The following is a 17,660-nucleotide window of genomic DNA, read 5'->3' as shown; positions in this document are numbered from 1 at the left end:
AACTTTCAAAGACTTGAAAATTGCCTGAGCAAGATAATCCATCAGAGTATACATGAAACCTTCATTTGGTTTAGTCTAGGTTTCTGCTTTATCTATTATTATTTTATGCTTTATTTTGTTTCATCGTGCCCAAGCTGACTGTTTCCATATCAACATGCGCATTACATTACGCTCTCCTTCCTGTCAATCACCTGACTCACAGGAAGAAATGGAAATCTCTGCCTCTAAAACATGTCAGCTCACAAACTTTATTATCACATCCATGTCTTCTAATTTGGGGCGTCTGTTAACCAGGATAGCAGTTAATTTCGAGCTAGGTTTGACACCATAAAGTTTGTATTTTGAAAACGATAAAAAAAATGAATTACATATAGAATGCATTGCAAAATGATTGGGGGAAATGTAAATTAGACATAGACAGAAGTAAATGGCTATAACTATAAATGACACTTTAGGTTGTTAAACATTGTATTCTCTTGGTCCTGTCCTGGGGTGAAGTTGTGCCACAAGACTTTTTAATGGGTCGTACATCGAAAAATGTACCAGCTACAGAAAATGTTTTAATTTCCATGACTTCCCAGCAACCTTAAAGTATACATAGGAATTACTGTTTGAAAGAAATACACCTTAATTTCACCAAAGTGGCACAAAACGCAGAAGAAGCTGCTCATTTTTTTTTTTTACCCCGTTCTCCCCTATTACTGCTAATCAGCCTGCTGTGAACGCTCTCCACTGAAGTCCCGTACCATATTTTAGGTTTCGCCTGCTCTCTCGCTCCCTCTCTCTCTATTTCTCTCTCTCTCTCTCTCTCCCTCACACACACACACACACACACACACACACACACGATCCAAACTTCCGTGTGACTCCACACCCTGTTTTCCGGGGAGCCGGTACAGATCCAGCCCTTCAACACGCTGCTGTTACGTCCCGTCCGTGAGCAGTGAGCTGGCCGCGGCGGAGATTTCTCCTTCTGGTCGGGTCTCCATATCTTTTCCAACTGAGCTCACTCTCGTCTTTTACGGGCTTTGACACACATCGGAATAGAAAATCGGCGCATTGTGGCGCAGTCGTCCGTGTATTTTTCTTTTTCTTGCGCTGCGCTTCCGTGCCAATGGATTGATTTCAGTGTTTTTTTTCCTCCGACCCCTGCCTCGACCAAGTTGAGAAAACAGTCTCTCTAACCTGCGGCTCTCTCTCTCTCTCTCTCGCTCCTGCTACATGTTTCATCCGGCCAGTTTTAAAAGTAGCTGGTTCCGGATGTTTCTGTACATTTCGTAGGGTGAGACTTTGAACTTTTTTTTTTCTTTGTGTCTTTCTCGGGAGTGTATTTTGCAGGAGGTGGCCCGGGGATCTTAAGGATTTCTGTTTTTTTTTTTTTTTTTTTTTTTTTTTTTTTGGTGGTGGTGTGCTTCTCCTGGGTTCCTGAAGCCTGCAAAGATTTATTTGTGAAAAGTGATGGCCGAGCGGGGAGCTCTGTCGCTCCTCTCTCTCCTCTGTCTCACCTTTCTCTACACGGCGACCACCGTGGCAAAGCATGTCGACAAAGGTAAATGTCTTTTTTTTTCTTTTCTTTTTAACACGCTGCCAGTTAGTTATTCTGCTACATGTTTTCTCTTTTCGCCTCGCTTGAAACTTACATTGTATCACGAGTTGGAAAAAGCCCGGAATGCAAGCTGTTGGCTCTGAAAAAACAGACATGGACTCAGTTTGCAGGCACACACACACACACATACAGCTAAGCAGCTAATTGTGCTGTATTTCCACCGAGGTCAGCCACTCTTTCACCATTTTTCTAAGTTTAAAAGTAGGCTACTTTTACATAATAGGCACACTATTTACGCACAGACCAGCCCTGTTTCCAGCAGTAAAGCAACACGCTTCTCCATTGAGTCCTTTTGTCTGCATTAGGGCTGCTCCATCTGAACTGTTGATAGGCTTTTCTGTTTGTCTTTCAAATGATTTATGGACGTACCTTTCATACATTGCTTCACCAGCATTTCTTTGGATTGCGTGGAATATGATTTGGAGGGCTAAATGAAAAGGTATTCGTTGGATTGAAATCATCCATCTATCTCTGTTGGACTACCACTGTGGTCATTGAATTGCAAAGGATGGCAGGAACTTGGATCTAGGAAGAAAGAAAAAAAACACACTATGAGAAGAGTCATTAGGGCTTACTGTCAGGTAATAAGCTAGCATCATCAGTCCAGCAGACATCTCATTACCTGGGCGTCAATACATGTTTAGCTGATGGATAAACAGAACCCAATTCATTTGGCTTCTGTTAATTGTTTTGAACTGAGAGCGCTGCACTGCAGTCTGCAATTCAATATCAGTCTCATGAAACCCCATGCCAACTGGTGGTGCTCTTGTGAGAGATTTCACTCTTTTTCTTCTTCTTTGTGTTTTTTTTTTTTTTAAAGACAGTAGAGGTGTTGACTCGGGGCCCATGTTTCAGCATAACCCACCGCAATCTGTTGAAAGCACTCAAAGGTTTGAGTGACTGAGATAAATTGGAGAGCCTTGGAAAAACAAAATTGCCTGCCCAGCACTCACTGGAGTGCACAGTGTGCTCTTATCGCATACCTGATCGTGACAGAGTCATATCTTTATCATGCAAGCTGTTAGACTCTTTATCAAACACTGCAACACGTAGTCTGAAGAAGAATGGTTTAACTGACTGTACTGCAACCTGGCCCAGTTTTCTCTCCCATTGTTCCCATGATATGCAAAATAGTAACAGTGTATGTCAAGAAAGGCAGCTCATGTGCCTTTGAAAGTATGTTGGGTTTTTTTATGCTGGTTAAAAGAATGAATGTGAGGAGAAGACAGGCTTTGGACTGACGGGCCTCAGCTAGCTGTTGGGCTCTCTTGCGTGTGGAGGCTGATGAAAGACCCTCTCCTGCATGAAAAGCGCTCTGCAGTGGTGGAAGGGGAGAGGAGAGAGGGAGAGGAGAGAGAGAGAGAAAAAAGCCCCTCCTTGGCTTTGCTGGAGATCAGTACAAAAGAGAGAGATGGGGGTAGGGTGAAACGGGCCGACTGTCTGGAAAGTAATAAAACCAGGAGATTAAGGGGACCGGGGAGTTCCTCTGGGAGCTCTGATTGATTCCAGAGAATTGGACTGGGACCCACACGCGGAGAGAGTCTCAAATTACTAATTGTGGGGTCCCCCTCACTGAAAATATCTGTTTATTCAAAACACATTTCTTTGAGGCCCTGAGCCCTTTGCAAAGCAGGACTGCGGCCAGAACGTGTCTTTATCAAAGTTGGCAGAGTCGAAGCCCAAAGCTCAAAGAGTTTCAGTCTGTCTCCTTTTTCCTCATTTGGTTTCCATCTCCATCTGGGGACGGGCATAATGGATAGGTTTACTTTTTTGTTTTACTTTGAAATAACCTGAAAAAGTTCAGCTGCATTTAGGAGTCAAACTCTTAACCATAGTGCTTCTCTTCTTGCAGTTTCCTCCCGTCGCAGCTCCCTAAAAGTTTGTGAAACTCTTTGAAATTGCACTAAAAGTTTGGCTTTGTAAACAACTCCCTGTCAGAGGAGTGTAAAATCCATTTAGGCTCTATCTTATCTCTCTAATCCTGCTGGGGGGGGAATTGTGTGCTGATTGTCTCCCCGCGGACAATGCAAATAACTCGCTGAAACGTGTAAACATTTGGCAACCCTCTCTGCTCCCACAGGCCACTCTCCAGGGCTTTATCCTCACAGACCACCTCGGCTGCAACACTGCACAGGCTTTTAAAAACAACCAGCGTTTTCTTTGGCGCATTTAAGGTCTTTTCTGTGGACTCTACTGCTAAGAACGTGATTTACCGTCTTTGTGTTGTTGTTTGGGGAGCCATGGTGGTCCTACATCCCGGTATGTGGGGACAGTAACAAGAAAGTTTTTAAGTTGGATTTTATTTACCATCATTTGCACAGTACAATAATTAATGCATTGTGCTGATTTCACTGTGTAATCATTATGCAAGTAATAGTAAAAAGTATAAAAAGTTGCACCGGAAAGCCTTCTAAGTGTTGCATGTTCAATTAATTTTCCCAGTTCAACTTCAGCTTGAAACGAATGGATGAATCTTTGCCACATGTGCACATTGTCTCATGACAAGTTGGCATGGGCATCATGCAGACTCACCTGCTGTCTCTGCCATATAGTGTGCTGTTTACTGATCATTTATTTATGGGCTCCAATCGCTCATAAAGTCCTAATGACCTCCCTCCACTGAGAGACGGATAATTGCACACTTGGCCAAGTGTTTGATTCATCTGCTTCACTAATGAAACGGCCCCCATTAGGAGTTGCTGCTGATGTAGTATGGCTGGGAATCTTGAGGCTCAGTCTGTAGCCGCTCAGTGTCTCGTCCTCAGTGTGAGAGGTAATGGAAAGGTCAGCAGTTTGAGACCAAAGCCGAAAACATCTGTTTGTTTTCGCTTTGCCGCTGTTTTGCCATTTTTAGCTGGCAAATGGAATCACTCTGTATGTGTTGTATGTTTTGGAGCTGATTAAATGGCAGCAATTATTGACATCATTTACAATAACTGCCACGGCAGTTTATTACTTGTAATTGGCAGGAGGCAAGGCAGATCAATATCCTCCAAATAAATGGCATCACATCTGCTGTTGCATCTTTTTGGTGGTTGGAGGTCAGTGTAATCACCACTGTCTGTTGTGGCAAACCAAAAGGACTGTTTGCCTTTTTTTTCTATAAAAAGGTGCTCCAGTTTGTTCTTTATATGAGATGCCTAATTATCTGGTTCGATTGAATCTTTATTGAATGAACTGGGTTGTGATTGAGTGAAATCAAGAACTACAGTACCTCCCCAATCAGTGATTTGATTCTGACGGCAAATTTTGTAATTAATTGCACCATTAACTCATTATCATTTATTTCAGAAATGAAAACACGGGGTAGTTATGAATTCAGTGAGTTTTCATGAATTTGAACATGATACTTAAATTGTATTGGGAAACTTCTGCTATATTCTTATGTCTCTGTCAGTGTTCATTGTTCTCTTTTAAAAACAGGACTGCCTTAGGACTGCCCTAAAAACTACTCTACAGTGAAGGTTGCACTGCAAAACATAGTGGTGTCAAGCTATAGCAAGACCTCCATCATCTCCACCTTGGAAATAATGCAAGTCTTGAAACGTGCTTGGTTTGATCCCTTTGCCCACCGCATCAAACTTTCACGCATCAGCTGTTAGTCTGGAGGTTGAATGCCTGTACACCAGATTGACGCTACATGAATTCTCCTTCCACACTCCTCTAAGATTTTAATCCAGAAATTATCCTCATTGACTCCGATCTCACAAGAGAACCTGGATACTGTTCAAACCTCGCTGTGCTCTGAACTGGCATCGTTTTTCTTGAATGTCCCCTGTGCAACCCATCCACGGAGATTACTCATCTCTTTTGTTAAGTGATGGACTGGGAGGGCTTGCTGGTTGCTCGCTCTCCAAGTGGGAGATGATGATGGTGGAGGAGGGGGGGGGGTGTTGTGTTGTGAGTGGAGACGAGCCAAGTTCGCGTCATGCTCTAAAACCCAGACCAGATCATTGACAAGTCCATGGCTTCTCCTGCCCCCCTGCTAAGATGAAATTGCCTCTATCTGAGATCAGAGAAACATGGTGGAAGTCTGTTTTTTCTGTCTCTCTACTGTAGACTGCATACCAATCTCTGCTGCTTCTCTGATTTTGGTTTGCATCCAAAGGCCTTAAAAGATTTTCTTCAGGCTGTATATGGAATCCACTTAAATTTGACATAGTTAACATTTTTTCCCTATGTTTTGGGATTTTGCAGTTCTGTTTTTTCTGATATAAGTATTTATGTATTTAAATATGTATTTGTATGCTCAAAAACACCTGGAATCCCAGTTTTGTTTTCTTAAGAATATATATATTTCTACAGCAGGCAAAAGGCATATATAACCTTTCAATATGTATGATCTGTAACAGGTATCTTTGCAGCCATATGGAATCTAAATCTAGGCCAAAACATTTCATATATCAGAACCATCTAATCTGTTTGTTTCTACAAGAATGTTCTAAAAAATTCATATTCTGTGGATTTTCTGCTGTTGTGTCTCAATTCTGTTTTTAAACCACATTTCCTTCTGATTTCTGTAAAACAGAAAACACGGTGCCCTGCTTAATCTGACAAGAGCTGCAGTTTTAGCTGCAAAAGGGTACGCTCACTTTATTCCGCTGTTTTTTGCAGAGAAAGCGCTGCCTCAATGGCATTTTATGCTGATAATTTAAAAAAGCGGGTCACACAGCGTGCACTTTGTTTCCATAATGACCAGTTGCCATTATCAGCAAACAATACTAAGGTACAACTCTCAGACACTTAGCTGAAACTCCAAAACACAGCTAATGTGCTCCATACTGACTCTATGATCACAGTAACAAGCTTTTCCATCGATACTTTCTCTATTTTCATTAAACTAAACTAAACTTCTGAAACTGTCAACTGTCTATGTTTCGTGAAAGCCTGCTTCTTCTTCGTTGTGAAAAAAAGCGCTCCACATCATGTGCCCTCCTCTAAAAAGCTGAACTTTTCTCAGCTTTAGAGGTGTTCCTGCTGTGCCTAAGAAGACATCAGGCGCAGCACGTTTCCATATTGGCCGCTTTCTGTCCTTGTTGCTGCTCCCCATTGCCTTAAAGGTAAAAAAATAAAGTGCTCAGGGAGTTTGAAAAAGGTGGAATAGTGTGAACAGACCCTAAAGCGCTCCTTTCTGGCCTGTGTGGTGCCTCTGTCTTTTGGCATGCTATTGTTACGGTACCTTGGAAAAGGTGGCAGCATAGTAGAAATGAAACTAGACTTGCTGCTGTCGAATACGACACTGCAAGCAAATGTCTGTATACTCACTGCGACTGGAGGTCTGTTCGTTTAATGACACTCCACGTCTTTATAGTCCCTGCTTGCGCGGTCATATAAGTGCAAATATCTTCTCACAACGTAAGCAAGTCTAGCCTCAAACTGATTCTTCTTGGAAATGAGCAGAGAAAAGAGGAACGCGATGGAAACAAAGGAAATATTCCGGAAACGCACGGCCCAAAGGACACAGCCAATCATGTGACATTGTTGACCAATTGCAGGCGATGGTGTTTTGGGTGGCACCGAACGAAGCTGTGTGAAAACTTCACCAAATGCTGGTGATCCCATGCAGGCTGCGGTAATTGAAGCCAGTGTGACGCTTCGTTTTGGTCACAAACCAGACATTTTTCCAGTGCGAGCATGCCAAATTTTGATTCCATTTCTACTTTAGTGCCGACTTAAGGCAATGTAGGGTTGCAAAGTGAGACCCGGTTTCATTGAGGAACTGGTTCCACTGTTTCCAGCACTGACCAGATGGAAACATGTTTGCCTTATCGATTCCAAGTTCTTTTCCTGCACTTTTTAACATAGAACAGAAAACACCATTTTTAATTCACTATCAACTTGTTTTGCTCCCCAGTTCTTCCCTGTTCTGCTGTGTGTGTGAGTGAATCTGAGGTGCAGTGACCTCTGGGGGAGCAGAGTCTGTTCAGTTCAGTTTCCTTGTAGCTGAAGCGCAGAGCGAGCGTGGCAATGCAAGAAAGAAGAGACCATAAGTGTGGCTACACGGCGATAAGAGTCTAGTTTGTCCTCGTTGTCATTATGTTGCTACGCACTTCAGCTGTAAGGCAACTTCTCTCCGCGCCTGGAGAACTGAAGCGAGCACACAGGCTTCATTATATCCCATCACAACCTTGTAGTCACTCACACACATAGTGTACAGTTGTGTGATGTGTGTGTATAGTTTTGGAGTCAAGGGTATTGTGATTAACACAATAATAAAACAGTATGGTTAAAACAGTTTTAATAATGCATTTTTTATTCTGTCTAATTTGGGATTCGTAGCAGAATTTCTATTAATTCAGTTGCAGACTTTGTGTTTTTGGAGTGCCAGAAATAGTCTATAATAATTTAGATAAGAGAGGAAGGGAATCGTTAAGGAATCGGTTTGCTAAGAAGGAATCGTTAAGAATTGACTGATAAAATCTTTCCTGACCCTATTAGTGTGCATTAGCTTTTGACTGAACATTGCTGCAAAAGGCTACTGCATGCATTCGTTGACGTGTTGTTATTCTTTCTTTGGGTTGTTTGATTAGAGGCATGTGGGATATTGCAAGTTTAGGCTTTGACTAGGTGTCAAACAAAAAGGCATAATTGGTGCACTCTAATATACTACGACCTCCATGGTTTACTGAAGCTTCTTTCAGATCAGTACACATAATGGCCATATTAACCCTTAAGGGAGAGTCATAGGAATAGCAAACTATTAGTCTTGCAGCATGACATGTTCTGTGATATAGCTGTTCTGCTAGACTGCAGCCACAGTTGGGTATGTTCTTTCATGGCAGTGTCATGCATTTCATTGCCTACAGAGAAACTAGGGGAGCCAAGCTTCTGTGTTTCATTTTATAATCAGTGCATGTCTGTTAGAACTGCAGTGTGACAGCAGCAAATGGCAGTTGTGTGCATTGATGTTAGATATGAGTTGAGTAGTATACAGTTAGCAAAGAAGCATTTTCCCCTTGCCTGGCATTCCAGCAAAACCTCATAAGGAATGGGCTTTGTGTCCCTTCCAAAGGAATCTTTATGCAAGCTCAGCAGGACAGTGAGGACTTTTCCCCGAAATTTTCCTCAAACTTTTCTGGTTGTGCCGAGCTCCTGTCACGGAGTCTCCTGCCAATGGTGGCAGCTGCAGAGGATTATGACACATGCAAGCTGTGCTTGTCAGATGAGCTTGGCCTAATGAGTGCTAGGCTCTGTTTTACACTGAACCCTTTTTACAGCCCTGCTCAACAAGTAAATGGAAAGGCGGAATTGTTGGAGCATTTTTGTTGTTGTTATTTCTTGTCCGCCTGCTCCGGGGAAAGCTTGGTCTTGGTGTTCCAAAGCAGGTATATGTTCTGTTGAAGGTGTGAAATGTGCTGTGGGATCTTCTGTGAGATCTGTATTCGTCAACACTGAAAGAGAGCTTTTACCCTCAGAGGCATTGTCTTCTGAGTGCCTTTCATAGCTGACAGTTTTATAAACCTGAAGGACAACAAACAGAAGTAACTTGGAGCGAACTCTGAATCTTTGATTTTTCTCTTTTGCGGTGAAAGAGAAGAGCAGAGAGAGCAATTCCTTTCGATCTGGGCAACTCCATGCCTAATCACTTGTTACTCTTGAGAACTTTTAGTATAATTAACATAATTTATATTTAATGTAATTTTGAGGTGGCAAATCTCATTCTTTGGCAGCGGGGCTCTCATGGTAAATTAAGAGAGACTAATATTCTTCTTGAAAGACTGATTAATAACCTTAATTTGATTCCACTCTACCTTCTGGAGCTCACTGCCCCGCAGCTCTCAGACATGAATTTATCCTCCACCGTCTTTTTGGAGGACGTCCAGGGTGTGAAGAATTGGCCTGGATTTTAAAAGCCTCCTCAATGGGTTGTAGTTCACAAAGCGAAATTGTAAAGGTGGAAAACCAGAGAAAAATCAATCTTGCTTTCCCAATGTAATGTTATTTTTTGTGTGTGGTCATTGTCCAGTTTGGCTGCTGCAGTTTGAACCTTGTTAACCCAGTTTGAATTCTTTTGACCTTCTGTGTCTGAACAACGCAAGGGCAGACTGGTGCTGACCTAATTCATAGACCAAATTAACATGTATTGTTTTCAGTAACCTTGCTCGTCCTCATCCTCACTCTGGGTACTAGGGCTGGGAGATTCTGACAAAAACATCTATATTGCAATTGCGATTTAAACTGCAATTCGTATCATCACAAGCTTTTCTTGTCATACATTTTTTTTAGATAAAGATTTTTCGAAAATTGTTTAAAGAAAAGTGATTTTGTGGAAGAAAAAAAAATAGAAGTGTGCAGGCTTTACTGAGTTTGAGTATGATGAAAGGTTTTCACAAATATTGTACTTGATTCATGGACCAAAGATTACCTGCAGCACTAAAACACCTTGTTCAGAAATCCATTTTGGACACCTCTCTCTCTTAAGCAATAAAGTGTAGCCTCTGCTATTTGGAAGTTTTTTTTTCAATTAATGGTTCAGCAGCACTGGGAACATTGGTCATAGGTCTGGTGCTAGGTTTGCCAGTCTGTGTGTGTGAGAGAGAGAGAGAGAGAGAGAGAACAATCCTGCATACACACTCATACAGTATCAATCGCCCATGTACACAGACACCCTCACCCTTCATTCAGTCAAAGGAGCTCTTCATCTGCTGGAAGGGTGTGGGGGCAGTCAGTCACAGAGAGAGGATTGTGAGCGCTGCTCAAACAAGCTGGCTACCATCATCTTGTGCCCAGCCTGTGGCTTTTGGCAGCTTTGGACACGGTGGGATGTGTATGTGTATGTTTGTGTGGGTATTTGTATAGGCGTGTGCCACCCATCTGGGGATGAACAGCTGTTTTATCAGCAAGGTTCAGAGTTTCCCGGCTTTAACGCGCTCTCCAAAACAAAAAAAGTGTTTACCTAGTTTCAGTGAGAGGGCGGTGAGAAATTTGGCCTATTTTGATTTAGACATCAGTGTGTTTTTGAGAGCAGGTTGCAACCTTGGTGTCAGTGAGCCAGTATTGACTGCTGAGCACATATGTTGCCAGCAAAAAAGAGGGAAGGCAAACTTTGATTGCCACTGTTTATATTATTATAGCACATTTCTTTTATAGTAAAGGTCTTATTTTAGTCAGAGACAAAATTATAGATTTGCACGCAGCTGTGAATGACAAAGAGGTTGTTAGTTGTGTGGTTTGGGTACGTCAAAGAGCTTTGATTTCTAAAAGTACGCATAGGAAAAGGTTTTATAAGACTCACAAAAATGAAAACCCGATGTTCTTGCATTGGAAAATATTGACGTGTGCACAGGCAGACCATGCTAAGATTTTTTTATTTACATCGTGATAAAGTCAAACTCTTTACTTTCTTAGATGGCACACATGCCCCAATTCAATACCAGTGCTAATTCCTCCAAACAAGAGTTCTAATTATGGTGTCTTTTCAATAGTTAATGAGTCGCTGCAAATTTGGTGAGCAGTCCCAGAACAATTCCCTTTGAAGTTGCAGTTATTTTCTCCAGAAGTTTTTTTGGGACTGTTTTACAAGTCAAGAACTGGTTTGTCTGGTTTTTGTAGTAGAAATCCATTTAAACCACTTCACTTTTAAGCATGGTAGGCGTAGCGTATTTAAACTTTAGCAAGAAAAGATGAAGGTGTCATTTTTTCATCCTACACAGTACTTTTCCATGACACTCTACCAGCATGTTTTTAGCAAAGGACACAATGTGCCAGTGCTGGATCCATGAGTGTGAGACATGAAGTTTAAACAATTTAAATTTTAGAGTTAAGAACTGTGGGGGCTGTTATTATACTAGTAAATTTACTAACATGGACAACACAATTGCAGAATATACGTATATCAGCTGGTGCCTTGGTTCTTTTTTCTTTTTTAAAGTGGAAGCTTCCAATGTACCTCCCAGGTTTTATTTTGGTTTCACCTGCTGCTATGGTGACCCCTGCAAAACTTTCTCCTGATATTAACCAGTGTTTCTGCTGCTAAATGCGAACTGAAATGATTCTTTGAAAAGTGCAGCATGAGATAGAGGCTCCTTTGTGCCTGTGGGAGCTCCCCTTTGGCATGAGGCTCCACTGGCTGCAGTGACTTCTCACCATGTTATTGGAGCCAGTTTCTCCTCAACTCTGAGCTCATCTAAAGCTAACAGAGGTCAAGAGAGGCAGCTGAAATGGTGAAATTACTGCTCTAAGCCTTTTTAATACACTGCCATGATGTAATGGAATCGGCTGTCTCTTTTGACTCTCTGCTTTCTTGGCCCTTCACTGTTGAATAAATGCGTCCCTCAGCAGCACCCGCGTCAAAGACGATTGCTTTTCTCCTCTGTAGAAATGTTGTGCAGCTTTAGTACAAAGTAAGCATGAGCTTGGTCACATAAAGTGCTAATTGTGCTTGAAATGTGTTTTACAGTGCAGCCTCATAATGAACACTTCACTGTGTTTTGTGGATAAATTTTGTTGCTGATGAAAATGTCAAGCCTTAACTGAGGCCCTCTCTTTGTATTGCCATAATAGAAAACAGTAGCTTCTTTTGGATTAAGGAGATGGCTCTTCATGGGCTGCTCATGCTTTCGGTACCGTAAGACTCGCCTCCGAGGGCTTTTAAAATGACAAAGAGCTGTTTCAAATTGACTTCTCTTTGAGGTGGCTCTGATTTGACATGGGAGGACTACACTTCCCATGTGGCTGTGCACCTGGCCACTGGTGCCTATGGGAATATAGAGACAGCACTTCCCTTTTCTCAGTTATGACCTCCTGATGTGGATTCTAGTCCTTGACCTTTCGTGAAGATGCTTATCTCAGCTAATCTCTGTTTTATTGAGTATGATAAAAGACAAGGCATGGTTGTGATAAACAAGTTAAGATTATGGGAAGCAAGTTAGATTACTGACTTAGACTTGCACAACACAGAACCAAATTGCACAAATTTCACATCCAGATAAAGATGTGCTATATCTCAGTCTTTCTCTCATTTCTATGCGCATTTTATGACCTTGTTCTTGAGGTGACTGCAAGTGGGACTGTAACAGGCTGAGAATAATCTTGCTCCTTTTCTTTGGCCCCATGTCAAAATAACCCCCACCCTGCCTACTTGCTGCCATGTCACAGTACAGCTGGGCTTCACGCCCTCAGTTGGATGAAGCCATAAAGAACCTGAGAGCAGCATCTGGGACGACACAGTCTCCTGAGCTGTGTCTAAATACAGACATGACCTTCCTCTGTCTGATCTGGAGAAAGAAGAGGAGGAAGAGCCCGGCGAAGAGGATAAGCGGGCGGAGGCGGGGCCGCAAGCTCGTCTAGGTGCGGCGCTTCCTCCTGCCTGAAGCGTACGTGACGGGCGGCGATGGAAAGCAGCTGCATCAACTCCCCCTGATTCCTTAAGCGTTGTCCCTTGAACCTTGACTCCCCTCGCTCCTTCCCCCCCATGTCAGCCTGACAGGTCGCTCAGCCGCAGCGCTAACAACGGCCGCAAAATGGACGGCGGCCAGCAGGGAGCACCTGCAGAAGAATGGCAGGCGAGCGGCATTCCAGCACAGGACCCCGAGACACAGATGTCATATGAGACATGAGGGATATGTTTGGAGTGGGGGGTGGGGTGGGAGGGCTGATGGCAGAGGTTTGGGCATGGTGGGGCTGTAATGGGGCGGGATAGGAGGCCAGCTGCTGCCAAGCCACTCTTAACGAGGTGTCCCGTCAAGAAAGCAGGGGATGAACATTAATGACTACAGTTACACTTGTCGGTTCAATTACTTTTTTTCCCCATTCAATCATGCTAGGATGAGGCATGTGACAGGTCTGGATGCACAACAATTGGATTTTTCTCACATGCTATTGGATCTTCAGAGCCAGATTTTAAAATAGTCAGGCTCGCATTGTTATGATAAATATCCTTAGTCAGTGTGCAATCCAGCCAAATGGGCAATATAAAGACAGAGAGAGAGTAAGACAGGAAATGCAATGTGGATTTAGACTAAAATAAGTCCAGCCATGGGAGGTGCATGACATATTCAGGTCAAGTGTGGATGCACAGCAGTATGATCTCATAAAATTTGGTCTTTATGATCAAATCTAAAAACATTACACTGATATGACAAGTAAAACCATAGCTGATGACATAAACACACATTTAGTAATTTCCTCAATGATGGGTCCTCAGGCAAATCCAGCTGTATTAATATATTACTGCTTTCCCTAAACGAAATGCTAAATTCTATTGGTCAAACATCAGCTTTTCATCAAGCCAGGTTTAGTTATTTTTCTGTCATAGATGTGCAGCAAGGATTGGAGCCATATGTTATGGTCATTATTGAGGAGTTAAATGTGTATGTTTCCATAGTGAATAACAGAGAGTGCTTCTTGGCTTTTCTCTCCAACAATCCAACCGCTTGAATTTTATTCTGAGAGAAAACAAAATGCCATTTCTGCTTTCATACTTCATTTACCTGGAGTGGTCTAAATTAGTCCTGAGTGCATAAGCATGTCATTCAAGCTTTCAGGACACCTGCTGAACAAATTCACTCAAAGAGTAGACACACACACACACACACACACACACACACACAGAGACACACACAGCAATATCCTAAAATATGTCCTGCAGTCTGTTTATGCCATATGCTTTACAAGATTGTAGTGAAGTGTAGCAAGTCTAAATGAAAATTCACCCAACATTATCTAATTAAGCAGGTGTGAAAGCAGCTTAATTCAAGTCGGTTTTGGCACTTCTCACCAGGCCTAATGTTCAGCGTGAAGCAACAGTTCATTCAGCGGAAAGATGTGAATATTCTCATGAAGTCCACATTGCACACTTTCATTTCCCCTCAAAGAAGATGTCAGAAGCGGTCTGAGTTATAAAGGGTGGTGGTTTTATTAGCCACTGCTAGCTCGTGGGGTGCTTTTTGTTGCTGAGTGACAGGAGACTTAATGATGAAGCTCTCTAACCCCCTCTAAACCACTGAGCCCTGAATCAATGGAGCCCCTCTTCCCCTTCTTTGTCCCTCTCCCTATCCCCCCACAGTGCCACTGCATTCCCAGCCTGGCGGGGCAGTGTCTCTGGGCCAGGGCCATGTCACGCACCCCTGTTGGCCCCAAACGACCGTGGTGGGGGGGTCAGGGGTTCAAGTGCTCCCCGTGGGGCGATGCATGGGATGCCTAGCGACGCCACGGCTCGGCCCCCACGCTGGCTACGCCGGTAATTAATTTCTAATGAGAGAGGAATTGGCTGGCCTCGCAACAGCTAGCCTCTTGGCTCTAGCTCACTACCACTGCCCCTTTCCCATTTCTCTTTCTCCCACACAGACTTCAAAGGAAAGGCGAGGATAGCCCCTCCTGGCTCATCTCTGATAGTGGAGAGCTCGGAGAACATTCCTCGCATGCTAGTCTGAGAGGTTGAGTGTGGATTTTGTGGGCTAGTCCCACACATACCCATGGTTCACGTGTATGTTGTAGGAGCCTGACCATGTTAACTTCACCTTGTAAGAAACATCAGGGAGCTGAGAAGATTCAATTACCAGTGTTGAAAATGAGAAGGCTTTTTGGACTTGATAAAAAGATAAAAAGAAGAACTTATGATATATACCTGCAAAATGGCATTTGTTTTTTGTTCCATTATCCCTCTGTGTTCACAGCTATCTTCTAAACCACCATGCCGTTCAAGCAGTCCTAAATATTTTTAGACAAAGGAAAAATAGTAGTACTCAAATCCCATTCAAAGACACTTAATTAAAGCACAGTAACCGTGTGTTGTGGGTTTTTTGGTCAATGCGGTGGCAATCTGTATCGATAAGATTTCCTGAGGGGAAACAATTGTGTGAAATACAGGAAGCCATTAGGAAGCCAGGGCCTCATGTCTCTCCCTGCTGAGTAAATAGTGTCTGCCCCCCCCCCCCCCTCTCCATTTTAGCCACCGTGAATGAACCTAGCACTTGTAACAATAAAGGCAGGAAATGAACTGTACTCACACAGGAGTGTGCAGGTTGCTCATTGTGTTCCAAATTGACCGAACTGGGTTGGGTGATAAAAGCAGAGTATTCTCTTGGTTAGTCGAAAATAGCTCAAAGGTAAATCTGGTCATAAAAAGGAGTTAATGAGGTAATATTGCATTGCATAATGCTAGATTTTTGGGGCTCTTTTGGTTCTGTCCTAAGTGACCCAGTTTGTTGTGAAAATGGAGCTCACAGTTTGAATCCATGACTGTTTAAGGCAGGCTTGTATTGCTTATATGCAGAATGTATAGGGCACATAGGCCAGAGTGCGATTGGGAAAACCTAGAATTGGGAACTCACATGAGGAAACAAACATGTCACCCATGGTTATGGTATGTGCTGTGTGGAGCCGACGGCAATCCTCAGTGTCGACCTGTTTACTATTTTCTAACCACACCTGGCTGCAACATCCTCATTTTTCTCTCTGGCATGCAGGCGTGACTCACTGTCAGACGGTGTTGCTTAAACTACCACCTCTGGAGTCCTCCAGAGGAAAGTTGTTTTGTCCTTGAACGCACACCATAAGCGTATTTGAGTTGACCTGTATTCTGAGAAGATTGGTAATGTAGTTGGGATTGAGGTTATTTTCTACTACCAATCCTGCTGGACATTAGACAAAGGCAACGGGTGTGCTTGTGTGTTGCAGCAATGTTTACTTCCCCCGATGAGCCATTAGCTTTTTGTTTATTCAGGTGTGCGTTAATGAATGCCAATTACATGCCAGGAATCAAACGGACCAGTTTTCAAAGTGCCATTCCAGTTCCATTCTTGGGAAAAGGGATCAGTGGTTGTCTGGCCCACATTTTGTGCTTAGTGTAATTGATATTTGGTTTACCCCCAGATTAAGCCACAACTAAGCAGGTTAGCATTGAGGATTTTCCCAGATTAATTCCAGGAGTCCAATCTCAGCGGACCGGCCACTCTCCCTGTATCATCCCAAACGTCTGCCTTACCTGGGATTTACTAGCATATGAAAAGGAAATGAGATCAGGGGAGGCGATAAATCTGGAGCAAAGCCTCTCTCAGAGCAAATGAGATGCACATGAAGCGTCGTCCGTCACCAGCGGCTCACGTCCTCATTTCCGATAAATTGATTTTTGGATGCTCTGGTGGTGAGAGGCGCAGCAGTCCTTCAAAGTGGAGCTTTGTCAACTAATGCCACTGTCAGTTTGGCCATACAGTTTCCATATTAGATTTCTTGTCCCTGATGATACCGGGAATGGTATCGACGCAGCCTTGCAGTGACTTGTGTTCGCTGTGTCAGGTGAAGAAATGCGCTCTGATGAGGCCATCTTTCCTTTGTTGTAGTCCATTTAGCCTCCAGTGGAGTGTTACACCTCAGACCGAGAGCCTTGGCGCTACGCTACAGATTCACGCTGTGTCCGCCGACTGTTAGATTCCCCGCGTCCCGGCAGAATCGCAGGCAACTAATTTAGGGGTTGTTAAGTGATTTAGCATCTGTTTTTTATAGGGCCCCAGTGAGCCACAACTGCTACCCCCCTCTGCCCATCACTGTCTATGCCTGTGGCGTCAAAGCTCCTTTTTTGAATTTCAATCAGCCCTGGATGCATTGTTGGTGCGGGGGTGTGTGTGTTTATGTGAGGGGGCGGGGGGGTGGGACGGAGAGGGTTTCAGTAGTGGTAACTGGTTGTGTGTGTGTGTGTGTGTGTGTGTGTGTGGATCAAATATTCAGCGTGACCAATGGGCAGCTCATTGGAGGCTTGTTGGTGTGTTCTCAGGGGGCACATGGCTTTAACTGCTGCCCGCGGGGCGAACCCTGCCCTCCATTCTTCACACCTCCCCCTCCCTCTCCTCCTGCTCACAACGAGAACACAGGCAGCACAATCAATAACAGCCTCACCCTCCTTCCCCGTACACCCCCCCCCCTCCCTCCTCCCTGCTCCTCCAACTCCTCTGGCCAGCCACCTCCTGCTTTCCATTTATCAGCACGGTGTTTGATGTTGGCTTCATCATTCTCTGTCAACCCCCCAACACCTCGGTTTGTGTAATTGTATTAGATTCTTCATGGTGGCACGGTTATTTGGCCCGCCCCAGCTGCTAGGAGGCCAAAGGGTCTTTCT

At 43.6% G+C, this 17,660-nt stretch overlaps 1 protein-coding gene across 1 annotated transcript in view; it reads left to right on the top strand.

Moving 5' to 3' along the window:
* Window positions 1-1,015: 1,015 nt before the first annotated feature.
* The window catches only part of LOC139642357 (neogenin-like), a gene marked incomplete at its 3' end in the record, with an annotated part of 87,696 nt that continues 71,051 nt past the window's right edge, over window positions 1,016-17,660 (top strand). The window contains exon 1 of the mRNA XM_071517164.1: window positions 1,016-1,549. Coding sequence (XP_071373265.1) covers window positions 1,459-1,549 — 91 coding nt within the window. The remainder of the gene's footprint in view (window positions 1,550-17,660) is intronic.

This window comes from Centroberyx affinis, unplaced genomic scaffold (assembly GCF_046629955.1).
Source record: "Centroberyx affinis isolate AG114_WGS23_722 - 3 ecotype Tasmania unplaced genomic scaffold, CSIRO-AGI_Caff_v1 ptg000043l_1, whole genome shotgun sequence".
Taxonomy (NCBI): domain Eukaryota; kingdom Metazoa; phylum Chordata; class Actinopteri; order Beryciformes; family Berycidae; genus Centroberyx; species Centroberyx affinis.
The sequence above is the reverse complement of the archived record's forward strand: the minus strand, read 5'-3'. Positions and strand labels throughout refer to the sequence as shown.